The sequence below is a fragment of the Tachypleus tridentatus genome, chromosome 10 (genome assembly GCF_004210375.1).
Source record: "Tachypleus tridentatus isolate NWPU-2018 chromosome 10, ASM421037v1, whole genome shotgun sequence".
Lineage (NCBI taxonomy): Eukaryota > Metazoa > Arthropoda > Merostomata > Xiphosura > Limulidae > Tachypleus > Tachypleus tridentatus.
In genome coordinates this window covers 45,231,231-45,254,759 of record NC_134834.1, presented here as the reverse complement: position 1 = coordinate 45,254,759, position 23,529 = coordinate 45,231,231, and the positions used below count along the sequence as shown (strand labels likewise).

General features: G+C 35.4%; 1 protein-coding gene across 16 annotated transcripts in view; it reads left to right on the top strand.

Moving 5' to 3' along the window:
- Window positions 1-23,529, top strand: part of Sms (spermine synthase) — a 107,958-nt gene continuing 84,429 nt past the window's right edge. For 10 of the 16 annotated variants that reach the window (XM_076461114.1, XM_076461122.1, XM_076461121.1 and 7 more), the window contains exons 1-3: window positions 396-543; window positions 807-921; window positions 14,783-14,886. In XM_076461114.1, coding sequence (XP_076317229.1) covers window positions 14,826-14,886 — 61 coding nt within the window. In that variant the 5' untranslated portion in view covers window positions 396-543; window positions 807-921; window positions 14,783-14,825. Of the gene's footprint in view, window positions 147-222; window positions 286-395; window positions 568-806; window positions 922-14,782; window positions 14,887-23,529 lie in introns of those variants that run through there. The other 6 variants (XM_076461116.1, XM_076461115.1, XM_076461119.1 and 3 more) reach the window with 6 other exon arrangements.

Sequence of the window (23,529 nt, the reverse complement as noted above, 5' to 3'; positions counted from 1 at the left end):
AAGAAAACACATACTCGACTGAAAACCTGTCTTGAGATCACTCTAGTTATACGTCATTCGGTAATTTAAAACTTTGTCTTTCTATTGGTTATAAATGATGTAATAGCAAACGTATGAAAGAAATGATGTAAAAGGAGTTGAGACAGGTAGGTCTAATTTGATTTTTCATATTTCGGTGTAAAAAGGAGATTGAACGCGATAAAAATAGGTTATTTCGTACTATACTACAAAAGTGTAATGTACTCAAAGAATTCTCATATTGAAGGGAACAAGTCACGTGATAAAGTTTGTTTTTATTTAAATCATTCATGTTAAGATTAAAAACAGATCTTATACAGTTATTAAAATGTAGTTTGAAATGTACATTTTAATACAAAGTTGATTAACATACATTGGAAATAAAGTTGTTGTATTAGAATTAAATATAACTTTGTGAAACGTCGTGACATGCGCTTTTGGCTCTACTACATCACAGGGCTAGAAGGATTATTTAATAAATAATTATAGGTTATGTTGGAAGATCAGTATTTTTGAGCGTGAAAGGTAAAAGTTGGATAGTTTTTAAAGGTCAGGATAGAAATTGGTTTTTATGACCTAGCAGAGTGAGAACTTAGTAATTTTAGTTTTATTGTAGCAAATACTCTACTGGTCTATAGTCTAGGCTGTTGCGTTGGTTATAGTTTACAATAAGTGAATTATAACAAATTGCAGTTTTACACTAATACATTAAAGTGCTATTTTTAAGTAAGAGTATGAGTTTTTAAGTTAATAGATTGTAATAGGATTACATTTTATCTTGTCTTTAGTTGGCTTTATACGGTTTCTGCAGTCTGAAGTTACCAGGTAAACTTTAAAGCAATAGTTTGATATCAAACGCTGACATTTTGTTAACGTTATTCCGATAGAAAGGCTGATTTACAGGTACGAATTTTAATTATTTTTCGTAACGTATTAACTGTGTGATTGAACTTGAGTAGAAATGTACTAACTTTTGTCTGTGGAAACCATTGTTGTGCGATCTTTTTTTTTAAATATTTTCATTGTTTAAAAGTCACTCAAGCTTCCTAGTACTACTAATACTTTTCTTTTTGTGTAATAGTTCTTAGTTGATGGAAATACATTTAATAATACGAATATGTACAGTAAATTAAGTAAATAAAACCAGTCACTTATGAAAATAAGTAATTTTTGTGTAATACTTTAAGTTATATAATTTTGCTGTCCATTCATATAAAAGGTACTGTTATGCCATTCCATTGCATTCCACAAGAAAAAAATATGGCTTTGTTTGTACTTTATTTCCTTGACAACGTTTGAAGCAGACATTTTAATCCAGAAATAAGCCTGTCAGTTAATTGCAATTACCAGAATGTTTAGAAAGGAAATAATATACAAGAATGCGTCTTGGAATGGCTGGTAGCCTAAAAATGACCTAGGAAGGTTGAAACGTTGTTCTCTGCTTATCAGTAAAAGTATCAATACTCATTGGTGCTATTCTAAGATCCATTTTTTCAAGTAGGCTTCTCATCATCAAGGAATAAACAAGAGTGGGATGCAACATGATATAGAACTATGAAAATTAAACAATTCAGTAAAGGTAGTATAAAAAGTTGACAAAAAGAACTGTTGATTAAAAATAAGGTAATAAAAATTATAAAATATATAACACAGCACTGAAAGAATAGTTTTAACAATTTTTAAGGTAGTGAATATAATTATATGAAATACTGAAACATTTGTTAACATCTGAAGGACTTAACCTTATTTACAAATTATGAAAATGGTTTTTTTTTTGTTTGTTTATGGTTCTGTTGATGTTGGAGGAGGTATGTTGTATATCATATACTTTAAAATGTTGGAGGAAATGAACAGCTTAAGTGCTGAGCTACAGAAAAGGCTTATTTGTATCTTTAATCTCTTTTTCACTTGAAAAAAAACTGTTTGCTTGAAATGTCTCTAAGGAAATAAAATATAACAAGTTTTTAAGGCAATTTATCTCCAAGAGTCTAATTTGTTTAGTACTACTAGTTCTTGTTTGTAGAAATGTAATGTTAAGCAAGAGCATCACTTTAGTTTTGGAGCTTTTCCAGGTGCTGTTTGAAATTTCAGTGAATTTGTTGGTTCCATAAAAACCATTTGAATCAGCAATAGTTCCATGTGCTAGGTCTTCACCAACAAAACAAAAGTATCAAGAAAACTAAAGCTTGCATATAGTTAAATTTTTATATATATTTTTAATACTTTATACTGTATACATTCATTTCACGTTTCTGAAAGTAACAAAAATATTGCTGTTTAACATTTAATGAATGCTATTGTGAGATGAAGGCATATATTCATCCTGGAGGTGTTTCTTCTGAGGTTTCTGAAATTGCTTTTCTTGATGATCCAGGACATTCTAGGAGGAATTTTAACTTGGTGTTTTTTTATGCTTCCTTTACTAAATAGCTTTTTCATGAGGCCAATTTGGAGCAACCACCTGCTTTTCCTTTTCACTTAGTCTCTCAGGTGTGCAGAATTTTTTTGCTTTCCTTTGTTGCTTTTCAATCTTCTCCTTCCTTGACAGTAGAATGGTTAGGAGGGAGTGCTAGTTAGAGTTTCCTTTTACACTTGATATTGCTTGTTCATGCAGGGTGATATACTGTTTTATGTGATAGAATAGATATACCTTGTACCTTCATTTGTATGTTTATGTATATGCTAGGTTTATGTATGTTTTGTTTCTATAAACTAGATTCACTTTTGGATGTGTGAGGTTTCAGACTGGATTCTGGAATCCCTTTTAACAGATCATAATTCTTTTGTTTGTTTTATCCTCTGAAATATTCCTCCACTCCATTCAAAAGAAAAAAAAAATTGTTGGAAACTTATCAAGGGTCCCCACATCAAGTTGAGGACGAATGATGTCTTCAACTGACCTTTACCTTGATCAAATTATTGGCTTCTGTTCTTTCTTTGCTTTCCTGGCTTGTAAGCAATGGGATTTATTGAGTAGAAATACCTTGTTAGAGGAAGCTTATCTATTTGCTATAGTTGTTTACAAGTTACATGAGGCTCCTTTTTGTCATTCCTTGATATTTGTGAGCTTCTTAGAGGCATTGGAATCCTGAAATGATGTCCCCCATTTGTTTTGTTTTCTCTATTATTGCTAGCCTCTAGACTATCTTTGACTCCTATTGGTAGTCAGACCATAACTATGGCTTATGTGTCCCAACCCCTGATCTCTGTTCCTTTCTTCATGAATACTTAGAATAGATTCTGTCCTTAGTTTCAAAGCTTCTTCACTTGGGCCAGCTATTGCCAACGGAGTTGGTATTTACCATAGGTGGTGGGGTTTTGTAGGAGTGAGGTTACAACAGTTGATAAACATGTTATTTCTTCACTGCAATTCTATCTGTACTTGAGGTTGTGATGTTGGGGTTGGTCTTTTCAATAACTTCTCCACCTCCTTTATCTTCCCAACCTGTGATATTTCCATTCCCAACTGATTAGGGAAGTGTGAATTTTTGTTCCAAGGTTATCAGAGTTATTGTTCATGGGAGTGGAAGTGCAAGTCAGTCTTTTCTTCTGGAAATTTATTCCACTTTGTTTGTGCCAGAGATGACAGGAGGCTTGTTTGTTTTTTGAATTTTGCACAAAGCTACTCAAGGGCTATCTGTGCTAGCCATCCCTAATTTAGCAGTGTAGGACTAGAGGGAAGGCAGCTAGTCATCACCACCCACTGCCAACTCTTGGGCTACTCTTTTACCAATGAATAGTGGGATTGGCTGTAACATTATAATGCTTCCACAGCTGAAAGGGTGAGCATGTTTGGCGCGATGGTGATGTGAACCCGCAACCCTCAGATTACGAGTTGCACGCCTTAACATGCTGGGCCAACAAGAGGCAGGGGAACAATTTTTAATCTTTCTTGTCTCATCCAATCCTTTGAGCTTCCCAGGTTCATAATGGAGTCCTTTTCTCACCCTTTGTTGGCATCTTCACTAGGTTTTTGGATGATAAAGATTGATGTTACTGATGCATTGCTAGTAAATTTGTCCTGCTGCTATTTATGATTCATTCATAGGAATCAGGTTCTGCTATTCAGTGATCTGTCCTTCAGCCTAGCATCTGTACCATATCTTTTCTGCAGGGTCATTCAAGTTTTCTGACAGGTTTTAAGCAGGTCTCATCAAATGCCCATCTGGCTTCAAGCTGTTGAATGGGCATTCAAGCTCTTAATTATGTAGATGGTTCTGTTTCTTTTGGGAATCCCTAATTCCTTTGGGATGAACACATATGGAATCCCTTAAGTGTTCTTCTCAAGTGATGGTTAGATTGGTTCAACACTACCATTGGTATACCTATGCTACCCCTGTGTCTTGAGTTTCATGTTTTTACAGATTCATCACTTCAGGGATAACGTGTATGTGTATTGAAGATCGGGAATTCCAAGGTTTATGGATAAAGGTAAATCTTTACACATCACTAATTTAGAACATCTTACTGTCCAACATATTATGGTTGAATGGGAAGCTGCATGTAATTCCAGCTCAGATTTTATACAAAGCTGTCTGGTTAGGGAGTGTATGTCCTTTCTCTTTGATCAGTGTTGGTTTCATAACCTATTCATAGAAGGTGGTCCACTATATTTCCATAATTCTAGAGGTAAAGTGGTCCCATCCTGGTTCTTTCAGTTGAGCACAGGTTCCATGTCCCCACCATAATTTCAAGGACAAGTGGAATACTCTTTGCCCACTTGGTATGGGAGTAAGGATGAATGTTTATAAGTCCAGACTGTATAAGTTCTGATCCTTTGATTGCATGTGGCATACACAATCCTGTCATTCTGAGACTGGCACATTGCATTTTGGACTTCTTCAGGGAGAGGAAAAGTTTGTTCAATTCAGTGATGCTTACTTTTTTGTGTTGATTCTAGTGATGCACAACACATCACTCTATGGCTACAGTTTGGGATCCACTCAAATGTGTGTGTGTGTATGTGCATGTCTATGAGATCCACCCCAAGTCACCAAAGTCAGATATATAGACCAAGACCACTAAATTTTAAGTGTGCAGGTTTGCTTTTAGGTTTACACTTTAGTAGGTATTGTAAAAACTAGTGTAAAACAAATAGCAATTCCCAAGAAACAGATTGAATGAAACAAAAACAATTGGTAAAATAAGTTTGCAAACTGTAAAAAAATTACTACTGGTGGTAACTTAAGTTTTTCATTTTGTTGGTAAAATGAAATATTACTGTACCTTAGAATCCTCTCTGAATTTTAACTTTGCATATGGAGGGTAAGGGACTGTTTAGTCTTAAAGGAACATCCTTCCACACCCACCCTACTGTCAAAGGAACTTTTTGCATAAATCAGTCATCACATTAGTCTTTTAGACATAAAAATTTCTTAACCAGGAGTGAATTCTCTTACTTGAAATTATTTGTGACCAAAATTGTCCCACAGTCATTTACTACATTTATTGGTAAGTGCTCATATATTAAAGCTAAAACATTGCATTGAGGGTAAAATGATAGCTTATTTCATTAATGGGAATTTAATCTGCAAACACCACACACAGTTTATTGAAGACATTTATAAAATTGAAGAAATGACTGAAAGGTAAAATATATTTTAAGATTATTTTGGTTTGGCTATCATCATATGTTCTTGAAGACAAAATTTGTTTCTTTGGAAAGGACTCAATTTCCTCTACTATTCAAGAAATTTTATATACAGTGGAGGAAATATTTGGCCCAAGAAATCAATTTCCTCTTTTCATGAAGAAACTTGTTTTTTGAAGAAGTTTAAAATGATGTTTTAAGAAAGTGGCTCTTTTGGTCCATATATTTTCTCTGTATCATGAGGAACTTTTATTTGCCTCTTCTATATGAAGACATTTAAGTTGGAAAAAACTTTCTCTTCAGAAGAAATTTTTAAAGGAAACTGAGGAACTGTTTGGTTCTTGGAATAACAAAAAATATTTTCATTTACTTTACTCCTAGACAAACATACTCATTATTAGGATATAAGAATACACAGTTTCTTACCTCTTTATCTTAGCCAGTATCATCCCAAAATTAAACTTGTGTTCTGTAATCCTGTTATCTTCACAATATAATGCAGAAAAATTGGATGCTTTTAGCTTATCAATGCCTTGGATAATTCTGTAAACTTCAGAAAGGTCACTAACCTGTTTACATCTCTAAATAGTCGTAGTAACTTTCTCTGAACACTTTTTAGTAAATCAGTATCATATCTTAGATACGAAGACCAGAAATATACACATTATTCCAAGGGAAAACTATCTAAATAATTTGTAGAGAATGTCTGGTTTTTACTTTTATTGAGAATATTTATACAATTATTAGTATATAAATGGGAATCAACTTGTGTCTTTGTTCTGTGGCTTCAGAAAAATGTCTTTGCTTAGTGGTGAATAAGTTTCGTAAGTCATTGAAGTGGTGCTTCATTTCTAGTAGTAAAGCTAATATAATTTGCATCTTATTTATGAATATATTAAATAAATATCAAAAGAGCTAATTTATAATTATCTCTGCAATTCACTTGTTTAAGAAAGAATAGTAACTTATTCAGAATGGTTCAAAGGAGGGTTACAAGGATGGTTCATGGTTGGAAAGGCTATCTTAAATGGGTAAGATCTCTAAATTCTTTCATCTTGAAAGAAATAAAGTATATTCAGATTGTCTTGGAGGGTGATGGTAATATGAGAATACCCAGTCATAATGTAAAAATGAAGTTTAAGGGATGAGAGGACACATTTTAAGATTTGAAAAAAGAGATCTGCATTTTTATTAACAAGGTAGTTGACTTGTTGAAAGAGTTGCTATTGGACTTAGTGGAGATCAACATTTTAGATGAGTTTAAGATAGAAATTGGTGATTTCCCAAAAGTAAAGGATATTGAATAACTTTTTGCTTTTTTGTTATCCAACCACACCATATTTCAGTTTGCTAGTCACTTCTCATTCAGTGTGACTCCTTTACTAATGGTCTGTGAACCACCATGAACCCCCACTAAATCTATGATCTTTGCAACTCTCCTTGCAGTATGCTGCTGAACTATGTTTTTTGCCCCAGTACTGCTCAGTTCTTAGTGGGTTGTTATGTTCAGTGAAATACTATCAATTATTCCATCTTTTGGCTTCTGTATTTGTGCATACATGACCAACTTGGGTCTGGCATTGGACAACATTTCCAAATCTATTGTTCAGCCCATTCATCCATGGCATTTTACCATTTCTATGTATAATCTTTCTCTGAGTCACCTGAATAAGGATGATACTCCAGGCTGGAAATACCACCTTCTCTTTGCTGAACATTTGAATCATCTCTCTGTAGTTATTTATACAAATTGTTTGAGGTGCCTCTGTAGGTTCTGCTATGGTTTGTAATGGCTCTGTGGTTGCACACAGATTCCACTTTGCATTTTCTGTGTTCACTACTAAGTTGTATGCCATCTCTCTTATCCTGTATCATGTATTTGCTAACTAGTACTTTAATACTTTTGCTAACTACCAAGGCACATTGGCATATGAGGGAATGAACTTGCCAGTTATAAGTGTGGCTCTGTCTGCTTTCTTGGCTTACATATGCCAGTTTTTTAAAATTAATTTTCTCACCAATTTATTGCATTTTCTCCAGTAAAAGACTTTTACACCAGTATGGGGTTAATTGATCTGGCACTTCTCCAGTATTTCTTCAATGCAGATTTTCATCCCTCCTCATTCAGGTGGAACACAAGACTTATGACATTTCTAATTGTGCAATTTATGTTCAAGAATTTGAGTTGGCAGCACAATGCAATGAGAAGTAGGTCATGAGTGTCCATTTCAGTGTAATGCAGGTCAACCTGATTGTATATGTCAATTGTCTAGTGGTTTGGTCAACTGGATGGGATAAAATATTCTCCTTGCATGACAGGAAGGAACTTGCCTATTTTTCTCTATTTAAGGTTAGTAAATTCTACAACATATACCAAACCACAAGTCTGATTGCTATAGTCACACTACACCTCATGTTAAGAGATAACTTGTTTGCAAGTAGTTTGTTGGTCATGTTTTGTACCCATCCTGCAGTATATTAGCTTATTTGCCTTTTGCCCAAGTAAAAAGCATACTCTGCTGAGATGGATTCAGTTTCCCTCTTACCTGTAAAGATCTACTGCTTCATGGTCATTATAGTTTGCACTTGTGTAGTTTTGTTATACCACATACCTTAGGTTGGAGATAGCTCAAGGCTAGTGGCATACACAAGATCTGAGGCAGACTTTTAAGGAATAAGAAGTGTGTGGATAGAAGTAAGTTTCTGTAGAAAGTATATTTTCAGGTAAAAATAAAATATTAACTTTGACCTCTTGAGTTGATCTTGATTAAGCATAATTTTTCTTTCAAATACAGTTCTCTGAAAAATATCCTGTTTAGCTTTCAGAGGTGCATATCAATCCATTAATAGAAAGTTGTGAAACTGATATGATTTGCCTGACCTTCTGTTTAAGTTACATGTCTAACAAATTCTGTTGGACCATCAGCAAGGGTTGAAATTAACCTTAGCATAAAGTTGTTCTCCATCCACAAAAATCAAACATTTCTATTGAGTGTCACAGAATAATTTTTTATACATCAGTTATAAGCATGTTCATCAACCAAGTAAATTTGATTTACTCAATGTGAAAAGTAGATCCAAGACAATGTCTTGCCTCCATGGTTACTGACTCTCACTTTAAAACAAACTTTTGATATTGCATTCCTATTCATAAATACATATTACAGAAATTTAGTACTTTGTTGCAAAAAATTTGGCATTACTTTGATAAAACATAAGTTGCATACCTTGTGAAAAATTATAAAACTTGAATGCGATAATCAAGTGAAGTCAATCGCTAAAATTTCTAATTTTTATAAATATTCAAGAAGTCTTTTGAACAGTGTTTCAATTATAGGCAATTACTCTAAATTTTTCTTTCAGTATTGTCATATGTTTTGTTTTGTGTTCTGTCAAAATTGTTTCTTTTGTAATTTCCAATCATTTTTTGAAAATTTTTAGTCTTGTATTTGACTGACAAATGTATTTGACAGTTGTTTTATTGAAATAGAACCATTTCTTTCTAATGAGATGCTAACTTTGTGCAACAAAGTGCTGAATTTTTTGCAACAATGTGTAATGTCTCATCTTGAAAAATACAAGCTGTAATTACCAAAAGATAGATTATATAAAAAAAATATTTGGGTGAGACATTGTCCATATATCATGAAAAGTGAGAAAAAGCATGGATTTGGCTAGTTTATTGATATCTTAAATTCAAATTCCATAGTTCATGTTTCCAGTTGGTTTAAAAAATACAGAAACCTGTTTCAAAAGTTATATTCTGTAATGAAAATTTGGAGCTTTATATTGTGACGTAGAAAAATGAGGATTGAAAATTTTCTAAAATATATTTTGTTTTTTAGCTTAAGGCACTAAAACATAGGAATTATGAAAATTGATTATAAACTAGTTTTGATGTCAAGTTTATTGAAAAATCATTATTAAAATTGTTTAATTAAATTTTGAATATTACACTAAAAAAGTCAAGACAATGCATACCTTGGTCTGTCTGTTATGGTAGAGCTAAATACATTGATATTCATAAAACATTTTCTTGATTTGGTCATGAAAAAATAAACTAATTTGCTCATTGAAAAAGTAGTATTTTCATTTACTCAGTGTATGCTATTTTACCGTCTAATAAATAGTCAACATTTTATATTTACACAAGTTTAAAATTTTATTGAAATCATCAGTGACTTCCACTTTAAAAGCACACAATACATACATGTTTCAATGTTTCCTATGTCACCTTCAGGAGCTATTTATAAGACACAATAATTTATATTTTTCCCATCTCATATTACACTTATTGTTATTTACATTAATTTTTACATGAGCTGCTTTAGCTTTTAAGAAGCAACAAAACTTTTATCCAATCTTTAAACTAATGAGATTAAAGAAATGTTAGGCAATATTAATGATAAAGTTCAATTGGAAGATAGTGTTTTACAAAATAGAATGTGAGTGTTTGAATACATATATTGTCAAACTAAAGGAATTTTTAATACATATTATAAGAAAATAAAGTGTAAATAATAAAATGGAAAACTTTGCTACAGCAGAACTCAAGCAAAAGAACACAATTTTATGGGGGTAAAAATACAATTTTAGCACAATCTTGCAGAATTAGCTTTAACAAAATCACTAAAAATAATGAAATAAAAAAAACAGTATCGTACAGTGATGAAAGGTCATAAAGTCAGTGCTTTCATATCTAGTGTGATGTATTATGAAGGTTGAACAAGGAATTATTTAAATAACAATGCAGTTTAATATAATATAGTGTGTGGGGGAAGAAGTATAAATTATTGTCTTGTAAATAACTCTTAAGGGTGACAGAAAACATCAAAATGTACTACTGTGCTTTTAAAGTTAGCTATTGATGGTCCAATGAAATTTTAAATTTGTGTAAGTATAAAATGTTGATTTTAATCATTTATTAAATTTAAAATATTATAGAAGTGTTGATCATTAATATTTTATTAGTTTTTAACAGTTTATTTTTCCAAGACAAAACCAAAATTACAGAACATATAATATTGTTTGCACACAACATCCATGTGCAACTTTACATTTGTATGTACACGTGACAGAAACAAATTGTGAACAGCACATAAAAACATAATTAGTTAAGTTTTATTCTGTAAATTTAAATTTAATTACCATCTGCAGTAATACATTTTTCAATCAATTTCTAACTCTCCAAAATCATTATCCAGCTGTGCCTTATCACTGAGTTGTGGTCTTTCTGATAGTGACTTATCATTTTCAGATTCTATTTCTTTAAATTTTTTCCATTATAGTGTTAAGTGAGTTGTAGTGTGGTGCATCTGTATTGTAATAAGTTCTTAATTGTTTTCTCACTGCTGTTATTAGTTTCAATTAATTTTTTCTTCTATCATAACTTAGAGATCTGAAATAATAATGTTGCATTTTAGTAAAAGTTTATGAAATGTGCTTTTGTGTACTATTACTTTTTATTTCTGTTGTGTGCATCAAAAGTTATTGGGGTTTAAAGTTGCACTAGGACTTTATGAACATCTTATATATATATACATCTCCCTAACCAACTTCTCCAGATACACTGTATTGAACAGAGAAAAAAAACATCAGTGTTTTAAGACAGGATAAATATTATATTCTGATCTAGATTTTTTTGTTCTGGATTTTGGTCATAATTATACTCACATCCAAAAGATGTCATTTCTCTGCAGTGGTTTTATGTTATCTCTTTATGCATTAACAGGCATTGTAAACTTTTCACAATTTTATTGTATTCTTTTATCATGTGTCCATTTATTCTGTTTGAGCCAACTTAGGATCTAGATCAGTGGTTCTTAACCTTGTTGGAGGTACTGAACCCCAGAAGTTTTGCACTTGCATTCACTGAACCCTTTGTAATTGGAAAAATAAAATGATTTTTTTTTCAAATTCAAACATAAGTAGATATTTTATTAGTGCACAAAATGAACCATGCATCAGTTGCACACAATATCACTGTGTTCAAAGAACAAAACCAACAAAACAAGAATTTCGCACAAAAACATAACTCTGTGAATATTTACTGCAAATCAATGTGACTTTTGCTGTTGCCTTTCAGAGACAAGTTCAGAAATGCGTGGCTTCACCTTGGCAAGTGCCACTCTCGTATCATTTTTGCAACAAAGTCTGTTCCTTTTCTTCATTTTTATATCTACCATCCTCAAAGGATTGCTCGCAAAGATACGTTGTAACAAAGGGTATGAGTATCTCAAGGGCTTTCTTAGCAATAAGAGGGTACGCTACGATTTGGTGACACCAAAACGTTGAGAGTGTTGTTCAGAAAAGTTACTGTTGAACCTGGCTCTGCTGAAGTTCAATGATTTTGTCAAGGTATTCATCGTTGACATCTGCTGTCACAACACTAAACATGGACGGCTGTCTCACCCATGCTGAATATGATTCTCTGGTGGGGAAATATCCGTCGAGAGACTTTGCGAGCTTATCTAAGTGCATGGCAATTGCTTGCTTCAGTTCCCCGGGTACAGAAATGTCTCCAATTTCAGACACATCTTCGATTTTACTTACACAGTCGTCCAGCAGGGGAAAGTTTGTGAAGTTTTCATTCTCTGTTTGTCGTTTACATAACGGTAGCTTTTTCTGAAAAGCCTTCAGGTTTTCTACCGCTTCGATGATGTTGACTCCACCACCCTGCCTCTGTTGATTGAGAGCATTGAAGATATCAGCCATGTACGCCAAAATAAGAATGAACTCAGATTTTTCGAAGCAATCTGCATGACAATGTTAATGCTCTCGCAAAAACAGGGCTAATTCCACACGCATGGCAAAAACACGATTCAGCACCTTTCCCTGGGATAACCTCCAAACATTAGAATGGTACAGAAGTACCTGGAATTCAGAGCACATTTTATTACACAGCTCTTTGAAGATGCAGTGCTTTAGGGCACTATTTTGTACAAAGTTCACGCATTCCACTACAATTTTTAATACTTCTGCCAATTTTGAAGGCAAGGTTTTTGTTGCCAATGCATGCCTATGCATAACACAGTGCGTTACAATGATGTGTACTGCATCGGCTTTCACCAGCACACTAAAACCAGAGTTTCGTCTCAACATGACTGTTAACTTCGTCCGAACAAACTGCAGAAACCATATCCCATGAAAGATCATGGTCTCTGAAGAAGTCATCCACAAGTTTCTTCACGTCAGCTGCCTTAGTTGTTGTTGTAAGAGGTTAACAAAATAAATCTTTTATCTTGTTCTTCACATAGCGCACGAATACAACAAGCTGGCTCAGATTGGAAACATTGGTGGTCTTGTCGAGTTGAAGACTGAATTTTGCTGGGCTTGAAATCAGATCTGTAACTACTTGAGCCAAGATGTCATCACTCATGTCATCTATTCTGCTGCTGATGGGGTCATTTGTAAGAGGAATTTGGGATAACTTATTTTCAGCAGCTTTTCCCAGCAAGATATTTGCCATCTTCAATGCAGCTGGTTGTACAAGTGCTTCACTGATGGTGTGTGGTTTGCTCTGCTTTGTGATCAAGTATGCAACTTCATACGATGCTGTGAGGATTGGTTTGTCAATGGGTACAAAGCTGAGAACGGGCAAAGTAGCCTTTTCATTGAACATGGCTCCCTTTACCTTGAATTCAGCAAGCGTTGTGTTCTTGTATTTCCCATCTCCATGCAGCTTTAGGGAGTGTTCTTTTAGTTTGCTGGTGATAGACTAGAATTGCTTAACTTGGCATTGCAAATCATGCATTGAAGATGCTGACTCCCATCATGTTCTTTTTTACACGTGAATCCATAATGTACGTATTTGTCCAACCACTTTCTGTTAGTATGACATAGTTAGTATGAAGGGATTGAAAGATTAGGAAAAAATTTACAAATGACGCACGATTACTACAGTCACAAGTCGACTGCTAAGCACACGAAGTTCCCTGCAGCACAGATATTAAGGCCAAGTGATGTGATATGATCAGCCGCAGCCAATGATGGCCAAGTGGAACATAGTCATGAATCATACGAGTGGGGTGAACAGAAGAGACGCACACACACACACACACACACACACACACAGTGTGTGTGTATTGACCTCTGCCGAACTCCTGAGACTTAACCCAGGTTAAGAACCACTGGTCTAGATAGACCAAATTCAGTCCTTCAGCATTTGTTAAGTCATGTCAAATACATCCCTTGATGGGTAAAATGGTCATGGAAAGTTATATAATCCTGCATTTACATGATTCAAGTCAGTTACAACATTCCTACAGAATGCTCAGGGTGAGATCTATTAATATTTTCTTTTGTAAACAGATATAAAAGAGAACATTTATCTTCAACCATTTATCTTCATTATTTAAAGACCCAGTGACTGTTCTAAGAATTTTCTTTTGTTTAATATCCTTAAAAATATATACTTTTCTAATATTATAAACTAGTTGCTTCTTGTCAGCAAATTTTTATTTTCTAATGTACTTTTTTAACAAAATTCTACTTTCCTGTAGTTTTAAATCATTCATATCATCTGTTAGCTGAAATCCCTTAAATTACGGTGTTTATCCTTTCCTTAGACTTTTTCATCTTTTTTAAACAGATGTTTATCTTGGATAAAAGCTTTTATAGATTAGTTCTTTTTTACAAGTATCACTTTGAATAAGGGAGTTGTTGCCCTTTTTGCCTTTTGTACCTGTATATCATAGTTGCATTTTCAGAAATCTTTTTCCTTTATTGTTGAAATGGTGGGCTACTAACTTTGAAAGTGTCTTCTTTTACCTAAAAATTTGTCAAATGAAAGATTACACAATACTGAGTATTTATTGGCATTAGGGATATTGAAGCTTCTACATTGCGAAGAAATAAACTCTTTAGGTTGTTTTCTGATAAATAAATATTAGATGTTATGTGTATCATTAACTTGATGTAACTTGAGATTGATAGTAGAATATTCCTATAGCAACATCAGATCTTTCATTCAGTTGTAAAATTACATAACTTTATTACAAAAGGGAGTACAAATTATACTTTTTTGCTAGGTGTGCTTTGGAAAATTGTTTCTGTGGATGAAAATATTCATTAACTTTTGAATTTGTGCAATTTAGTATGTTGAAAATGGCTTACTGTTTAAAGTAAAGAACTTTTAATAAATTACTACAAAGTTTCATTTATAATTGTTTATAGGTATACCCTGTACTGTGATAAGAAAAGAGAATAGGGATGCAAAATGTCTGCTAACACTTCTCTCTTGGATTTATATTTGGATGCTTCCATAATTGCTAACCCAGGTGATTTGATTTTTATTGTATTTCAAATTTGACATTATATTGTTGATAAAACTTAAAGAAATTAGTGTTAGTTGCTGATACAATATTGAAATTAGGATAAACTTTTGTTGAAACCATAGCTATTTTGCAAACATTACCAAAAAGTGTGAAAATCCATGACTATAAGGGGATTGGTTAAATTATTCCCACATGTAAAGAAGTTTAAAAAACAACTGGGACACTGAAAAATTAGAAGCTTAAACAAATACCTATGACCTTGTGTTTTTGTAGTTTGCTTTTTTAAGACATGTAATTCCAGAAACAGAAACCAGAGTTTTTAATAAATTCTAGTCACATTCATGACGTAAGTTTTGTTTTTATGAACTGTTTTTGCATTTCCGAATGAGAGTTAACATTGTAGATCTTATTTTCACAAGACCTCATACATTTTTTTAGTAAATTGTTATTTGCATTTTCAGGGCATAGTTGAGAAGATTAAGAGGTGAATGAAAGATTTGTTTAGTGTTAGGGAATTGGGCAGTAAATAAGCAGTGTTTGTTGTGCTTAGTGTAATTTTATAGGGAAAATGTTTTGTACAGTTGGCCATTATTTTACTGGGCTGACAGTTATATGGATTGTAAGTTATCTTAAATTATATACAATATGTAAAATAACTGGAGAGATACTGGACTGTCGAGGGTCAGCTAGTGCAGATAGCCCTCGTGTAGCTTTGCAGGATATTCAAACCAAACCAAATTTAATTAAACTACTTTGTTTTATTGTAACGATGATAATCCATGTTTTAATAGTATATAAGTTTTAAGTTCTTATTTTTATGAGGCAGTATAAAACAAATCTAGAATTTCCCCTAGTGTGAAAAATTTGGCATTCCCTCATGTCTAGTTTGTATATCATCCTTTTAATAAGTATGAAATTTAACTGAAATCATTTGTTATAATATTTTCCTGGCTTTCATTCCTACTAGGTTATATAGCTATGTAAAATGTTCATAGTTATCTGACAGTCAGTACTATATTATAAACTACCAGAAAGCCAAGGTTTTTCATCTACCAAATGCTCTATGATATTATGCTGTTTTCTGTAAAGAGAATTGTCAGATTCATTTTCCATTCAAGATTGTTTCCCACATGAAACACATCAACAAGCTCAGATTAAGTTTTGATAGCTCTTGTCACATAAATACAAATTGTGATAGTTATTGGAATTTGTTAGCTTTTTGCACATTATAATTGTGTTTTTTGCTGGACTATTTAATTAAATAAAATTTAGTGATGTTTAAACATTAGTATATAAAAGAATATAGTTTCAAGTGTTATTGTCAGTTTATAGCAAAAAACAAACCCAGGAAGGTACCTTATTTCTTGTTTTTCATGTGTATTCTTTATTTATTACTATACAATTAACTAACATATAAAAATAGAATAGGTGAAATAGATAATAAAATTTTCTCAGAGGTACGCTTGCAAGTACCTCTGGCATAAGGCAGCTATACACATTTGTCAAGTGATTTATAACTTGTAATGGCAGAAGTAGCAGTTAGTGTTTTAAAGGTCAATAAAACAATACAATTTAAGTATAAATACATTTGTACTGTTATTAGTTTAATACTATTTATAATAAGGAAATATAGTTTCATATTACAATTTGAAGTCATTCTAGAAAGAAAATAAAAAGATAATTTGAAATATTTATTTTTTTGGGGTGTGTGATGAGGTCAGTCAAATTAATGAACCATAAATACAGTTAGGATAGAAAAACATAACAGAAAAAATAGTTTTACTGAAAAAAAACATTTAAAATTTATTTAGGAAGTTTTAAAGATTATGCAAATAAAATGAGATTTTTGTGTCAAAAAAAGTATTTTTAATCTAAATGTGGAAATCACTTTGCACATTAACTGATGTATGAAAATTCTACATATATTCATGGACAAATCGTTTTGTGGACAATTCAACTTATAGCAAGAGAGTTAAAAAGACCAGAACATCATATGCAGTGTAATATTCAGTTTAAATATATTCTAAAGATAGCTAGTATGGATATTAAAATTTAAAGTACAGAACAGTGTTATGACTTTTTAGGTAATATTCAGATTAATAAAAAGAGTTTATAACTATCTGTTGCTGGGTGCATGACTTAGGGAAGAGAGTGTAAACGGGTATGAGATTATAGGGGACATTGCATAAAGCAGCAACACAGTCCACAACAAACAATAATAAATTCAAAGAAATAACAAACTCTAAAACCTTACACTTCTGCATACAATGTATTCCCAATATCAGCTAAAAATTACAAGACATAACATTCCAGTAAATGCTAAATTTATTCAAGAACTAAAATCCATGGTATACAGAAACTACATGGATAAACATAACTCAAATATTATTTATAAAATACAATGCAATAACTGTCATGATTTTTATATCTGAGAAACGAGCAGAAAAATGGAAACCAGATTCATAGGACTAAAAAAACAAACACCACACATTTTTAACACTGCAAATCAAATATGCACAACATAACCATAGAAAATGCCAAAATACTAAGTGGAGAAACAAATGTAAAATTAAAGAAACCCTACTTACACAAGAACTCAAACCAAAATTGAACCAATATAAAGGAACATCTTTATACCTATATTAATTAATAACCTAACATCTAACTGCAACACCCCCTACAATGTGATACCCATTTACACTCTTGTCCCTAAGCTGTGTGCCCAGCAATGGTCAGTTGCAAACTCTATTCGTTAGTGTTAGATGACCTAAGAATGTTAAAATTTTGTTCTGTACTTAATTTTAATACTCCTACCAGCCATCTGTAGAACACATTTTTACTTCAAGTGGGTTTCTTGTCATCATGAATATTTAGTTTTCTTTATTGGAAGGATACAAATTACTTTGAAATGAGAACTACAAACATACTTAACTAAATAAAAGTTTCACAATGTGAAAAAGCCTAATTGTTGCATTTATTTTTTTTTTTATTCCATAGAATTAAGAGTGATTTTGGCACCATTTGGTGTGGATTCCTGTACGTGGTGAGGGGACCTCCCAGGGAAGGTTCTGTTCTGTCTGGTTACCTTCTCTGGGATCTAAACATCCACCCACGTGTTTGCCGTGCGTGGCGACCCGTGAAGGGGAGGAGAGGATCTTGGTGGTTGAGGGTCCAGCCCTAACATACCACTTTGGCCTCGTATTCCTGTAGACGGGCGGCCTTTGGGTGGCCCCCCTTGGGTCAATCGGCTGGTCTACTTGGGCGAGAGTCAACCAAGTACCAGTGTTGGAAGTTCTCAACAGGTGTTGTGGACATTGTACCTGATGCTGGTGTTTGGGTATAGTGCTCGCAAAACCCTGGCGTTGCTGCATTGTCCTTGCATGACTTTGTAGTGTGTCCCCTTGTAGGGCTCCATGGTGGGTGTGGTCAGTGGGTACCGAAATCTTTCCTTTTTTCTATGGATCATCCAAAAAATTTAAATAAAATTGTGAAAAAACAGTCAATGGGTAAGCGACCACGTCTTGAAGACTCTGAACAGCATTCTTCAACATCAGTAACACACGTACCTCATTTTCTTTAGGGCAAATGTCCCCTTTTTTTATTCAGGAGGGACGAGAGGGACTTGCTGGCTCTCCAAAGTCAGTAAAGAAGCTTCGATCTGGTGACATATTGGTTGAAACATCCACATCCCAACACAGTGAACTCCTCTTGAATTCAAAGGCAATTGGGGATATACCTATTGAGGTTACACCTCATGCTACTTTTAATTCTTCACGAGGAGTTATTGTTGAAAGGGATTTGAAGAACGTTCCCAAGTCAGAGATTCTCGCTGGTCTCTCCACTTAAGGAGTTTCTGCAGTGAGGTGCATCTCCACTCGCAAAGATGGAGTTACACTGCCAACAAATACCCTCGTCTTAACATTTACTTCACCACGTGCACCTGTCACCATCAAGGCAGGTTATCTCATTTGCAGGGTTCGGCCATACATTCCAAACCCTCTTGATGTTTCCAATGTCAGAGATTCGGCCACTCGAAGACATCTTGTCGTGGTTCCCTGACATGTGCTTGTTGTGGAGGCAAGGACCACGATGCCTATGACTGTGACATGAACCCACATTGTGTCAACTGCAATGGTTCTCACCCCTCTTATTTTCATTCTTGCCCAAAATGGTTTGAGGAAAAAGAGGTGCAGCGTTTGAAAACGATACATAACATTAATTATCCTGAGGCTCGGAAATTGCTGTCCACCACTCCATCTTGGACATATGCTGCTGCACTTCATTCCACAACTACAGTGGGAGTGCAGACAGATCTCTCTGTGCCTCCAAGAGAATCGTTTTTAAAACAAATTAAAAGCCTTTTGACCTCCGTGGTTAAAAAGGTTGATGAATCGACTTCCACACCCATCTCTGTTCCTCCCATACCTTTCAACAAACCTCAAGATCCACGTCCTTCAGTTTCAAATACAGGCATTTCTTCTGATACATCTTTTCTTCCACCACAAGAGACAAAACAATTATTCGTTCGCGTCCTGGATTCCCCTTCCAATAACAAAAACCCGCCCACTCGACCCAGGGCAGGATCCATGGAGGTTGACAGACCTTCTCCGACTAAAGACAGAAAAGAAAAAAGACGTGGTCGAAAACCGAAGGGTTCCCCAGCCACTTCACCTACCCGTTCTTAAAAATGGCCACCTTGATACAATGGAACTGTCGAGGTTTACGTTCTAATCTGGATGATATCAAAACGCTGATTGCTTCCTACCATCCTGTTTGTCTTTCTTTACAAGAAACATTTCTCAAATCTGCTGATAGTCTCCATTCGGCAGTTTTCTCTGTACAGAAATGACGGGTTGTGTGATGGTTGAGTACATGGAGGGGTGGCACTGTTGGTTGATCAGCATGTGCCCACCCTGTCTTTGTCACTCAACACACCCTTGGAGGCCGTAGCCATCCGTGTTTTCTTGGGTCATACCATCACTGTTTGTTCTCTGTACCTGTCCCCTGGAGAGACATATGATCAATCAGACCTTGATGCTCTCGTTGAACAGTTGCCATCTCCATTTCTAATCCTGGGGGATTTTAATGGACATCATCCCCTCTGGGGAAGTGCTGTTATTGATGGGAGAGGTCGATCTGTAGAGCGGATGCTCTCTGATCACAATCTTTCTCTTTTCAATACTGGTTCTTCCACTTACTTTCATGCACCTAGTCAGTCCTTTACTGCTATTGATCTCTCGGTTTGCTCCCCTTCATTATTCTCCCATTTTTCATGGAGGGTTGACAGTAATCCACTAGGCAGTGATCATTTTCTGATCCTTTTGAGAGAGACTGGCCATGGTCGATGCCACCCTACCCGCGTGCCCCAGTGGAAGCTAAATCAGGCAGACTGGTCTACTTTCACTGCTCTCGCAGAACTTGATCCTGCCATCGTAAATCAGCCATCAATAGACGACTGTATAGCAGTGGTAACTGACTGTATTATACAAGCAGCTGCTCAGTGTATTCCTAAAACCTCAACACATTTTCTACGGTATCCTCGTTCGTGGTGGAATCCTGCTTGCCACTTAGCACGGAAGGCTCAAAAATGGGCCTGGGATACTTTTCGTAGATATCCCACACTTTCAAACCGTGTTGCTTTCCAACGGGCCCGTGCACATGCTAGGTGGGTAAGACATCAAAGCCAGAAGGAATCTTGGATTAAGTTCACAACTAGCATATCTTCTACCACCAGTTCCAAGATCATATGGGACAGGATTCAAAAGGTTAATGGGCACTACAATTCTGTCCCCCTCTTGATCTTACTCTCTGATGGTCAAGAGGTGACTGATGTCCAGAGCATCGCTGACACTAGGTGAAAGCTTTTGCCGGGTATCTAGCACTTCTGCTTGTTCCTCCACCTTCCTGGCCATCAAGACTCGGGCAGAGCAATCACCTCTTTCCTTTCGAACTGACTGTTTCTTTGACTATAATTGTCCCTTTACCCTGGTGGAACTGAAAATGGCCCTTCATCGGTCTGCCAGTACATCTGTTGGACCTGATGATATTCATTATGACATGATGCACCATCTATCTCCTGCTTCTCTTGATGTCCTACTGATGGTCTTCAACTAGATCTGGCAGGAGAATGTCTTTCCTGATGCCTGGCGCCAGGCTATTATTTTACCTTTCTCTAAGCCAGGGAAAGATCCCAAGATTCCTTCAAACTACTGTCTAATTGCTTTGATGAGCTGTCTCTGTAAGACCTTAGAAAGGATGGTTAATGCTTGTCTTGTTTGGTTCCTAGAATCAAACAACCTCCTCTTGCCCACCCAGTGTGGGTTCCGTTGACAGCACTCCACCGCAGACCACCTAATTCGTCTTGAAACATCTATCAGAAAAGCCTTTCTCAACTGCCAACATCTTGTATCAATATTCTTTGACATAGAGAAGGCTTACAACACAACATGGAGGTATGGCATTTTGCGAGACCTCCATACATATGGATTACGTGGCCATCTACCCATGTTTATAAAAAAAATTTTTAATGGACAGGAGATTCCAAGTTCGTGTGGGTTCAACACTTTCCCGTTCTTTTGTACAGGAACTTGGAGTCCCTCAAGGCTGTGTATTGAGTGTCACACTTTTCAGTATAAAGATAAATGCCATCACTTAACAACTCCCTCTCACTGTTGCGAATGGGCTGTATGTCGACGACTTTCACATCTCATGTCAATCGTCAAACATGAGATATATTGAGCGGTAACTATAAACTGTGAACGGCTTTAATTTCTCTCTCTCTAAAACCATATGCATGCACTTTTGCCGTCGACGGGGTATTCACCCTGATCCTGAACTTCATATTGGTGAAATTTTGCTGCCAGTGGTCCTGGAGACCAAGTTCTTGGGGCTTATCTTTGATCGTAAACTGACCTTTATACCACACTTAAAGCAGCTTCGGGTCAAATGCACAAGAGCACTGAACATCCTCCCACTGGACACTGAAGAGTGTCCTCTCTTCTACCAGTTGGGGGGCAGATCGCTGTTCAATGTTAAAGGTATATCGTGCTCTTATTTGATCGAAACTCGACTATGGATCAATGGTCTATGGCTCTGCCAGACCCTCGGCCTTAAAGATGCTGGACTCGATTCATCACCAAGGACTTGACTCTGCACTGGGGCTTTCCGTACCTCTCCAGTTCAAAGTATATACATTGAATCTCATGAACCTTCTCTACACCTTCGCCGTTTGCAACTATCTTTACAATATACTTCGAAACTTCGTTCCTTACCAAAACATCCCACCTGGGAATGTGTTTTCCTACCTCGGAGGACAGTACTTTTTTAGAACAGACGAACTGTCATTGCTCCGTTTGGCCTTCGCATCCGGGCGCAATTGGATGAATTGGGTCTCTTTTTGGATAACATTGCAGATTCCACAGGTCGGCCCATCCCACCATGGCTTATTACAGCCCCAAATGTGACTTTTCTTTCAGTCACCTAAAAAAGGCAGATACTCCAGATTGGAAGTACCGTCTTTTATTCAATGAATATCTTTCAAACAATCATTCAGTTCCCATTTATACAGATGGTTCTCAAATCAGGTAATTCAGTGGGCTCTGCTATGGTTTGCTGTGGTTCAGTAGTTGCGCGCAGAATCCCCTCTACAGCTTCTGTGTTCACTGCTGAACTGTATGCCATATCTCTTGCCCTGGATCATATTGCAGCTGAGCAGTACTTCAACTGCACTATTTATACTGATTCGCTTCGTTCTATACTGGCCCTGGAATCGCTACACATTGGCTCACACCCTGTTCTCGCTAATATTCAAAGCCGACTGGCCCATTTTTCATTAACTGCTACTTCAATCCAGTTTTTCTGGATACCAGGCCATGTTGGTATTCGCGGGAACGAGCTTGCAGACATGGCAGCTAAATCTGTCTTCTCCATCACCATCACCCCTATGCCTATTCCGTACATGGACTATGGTCTTGTCCTCAAGGCTCGACTCCGTGCCAGCTGGCAGTCCACTTGGAGTGAGCAACGCGACAACAAACTTTTTGAAATCAAACCCTATATTGGCCATCTAGCTTCCGTAAAGTTCGGAAGGAGGAAGTTGTTCTCACTAGGCTACGCATTGGTCACAGTTTTTTAACTCATCATTTTCTTATATCTGGAACTGATGCACCAATGTGTAGTTTGTGTAACACTCAAATCACTATCAGCCACGTTTTACTTTCTTGCCATCGTTACAATTCTCAACGACGGCAATATTTTAAACATATTTTTCCCAGGGTCAATCTGTAACATTGGACAGTGTTATTGGTAATGGTGACTGTCCACCTTGATAACGTTTTTAATTTTTTAATGGCCATTAATCTTTTTAATCTGATTTAAGTGTTGCATATTTATTCATTACACCTTTAAATTGTGGTTCCTTTTTACAGTTTTAATCTCTCTCATTCAATTTGACATTGGACAATGGCCAGAACATTAAATAACTCGACACCAGGACTGGAAAGGCCAACTTCAGGTGACTAACGCTACTGTTTGAACTATCTGTTTGAACTACTCGTCAGTCGTCCTGGCGAGTTGTTATTATACTTTTGCTGCATATCATTTAACACTTTTATTACTTTACCTTTTAGTGCTGGCCATATTGACTCA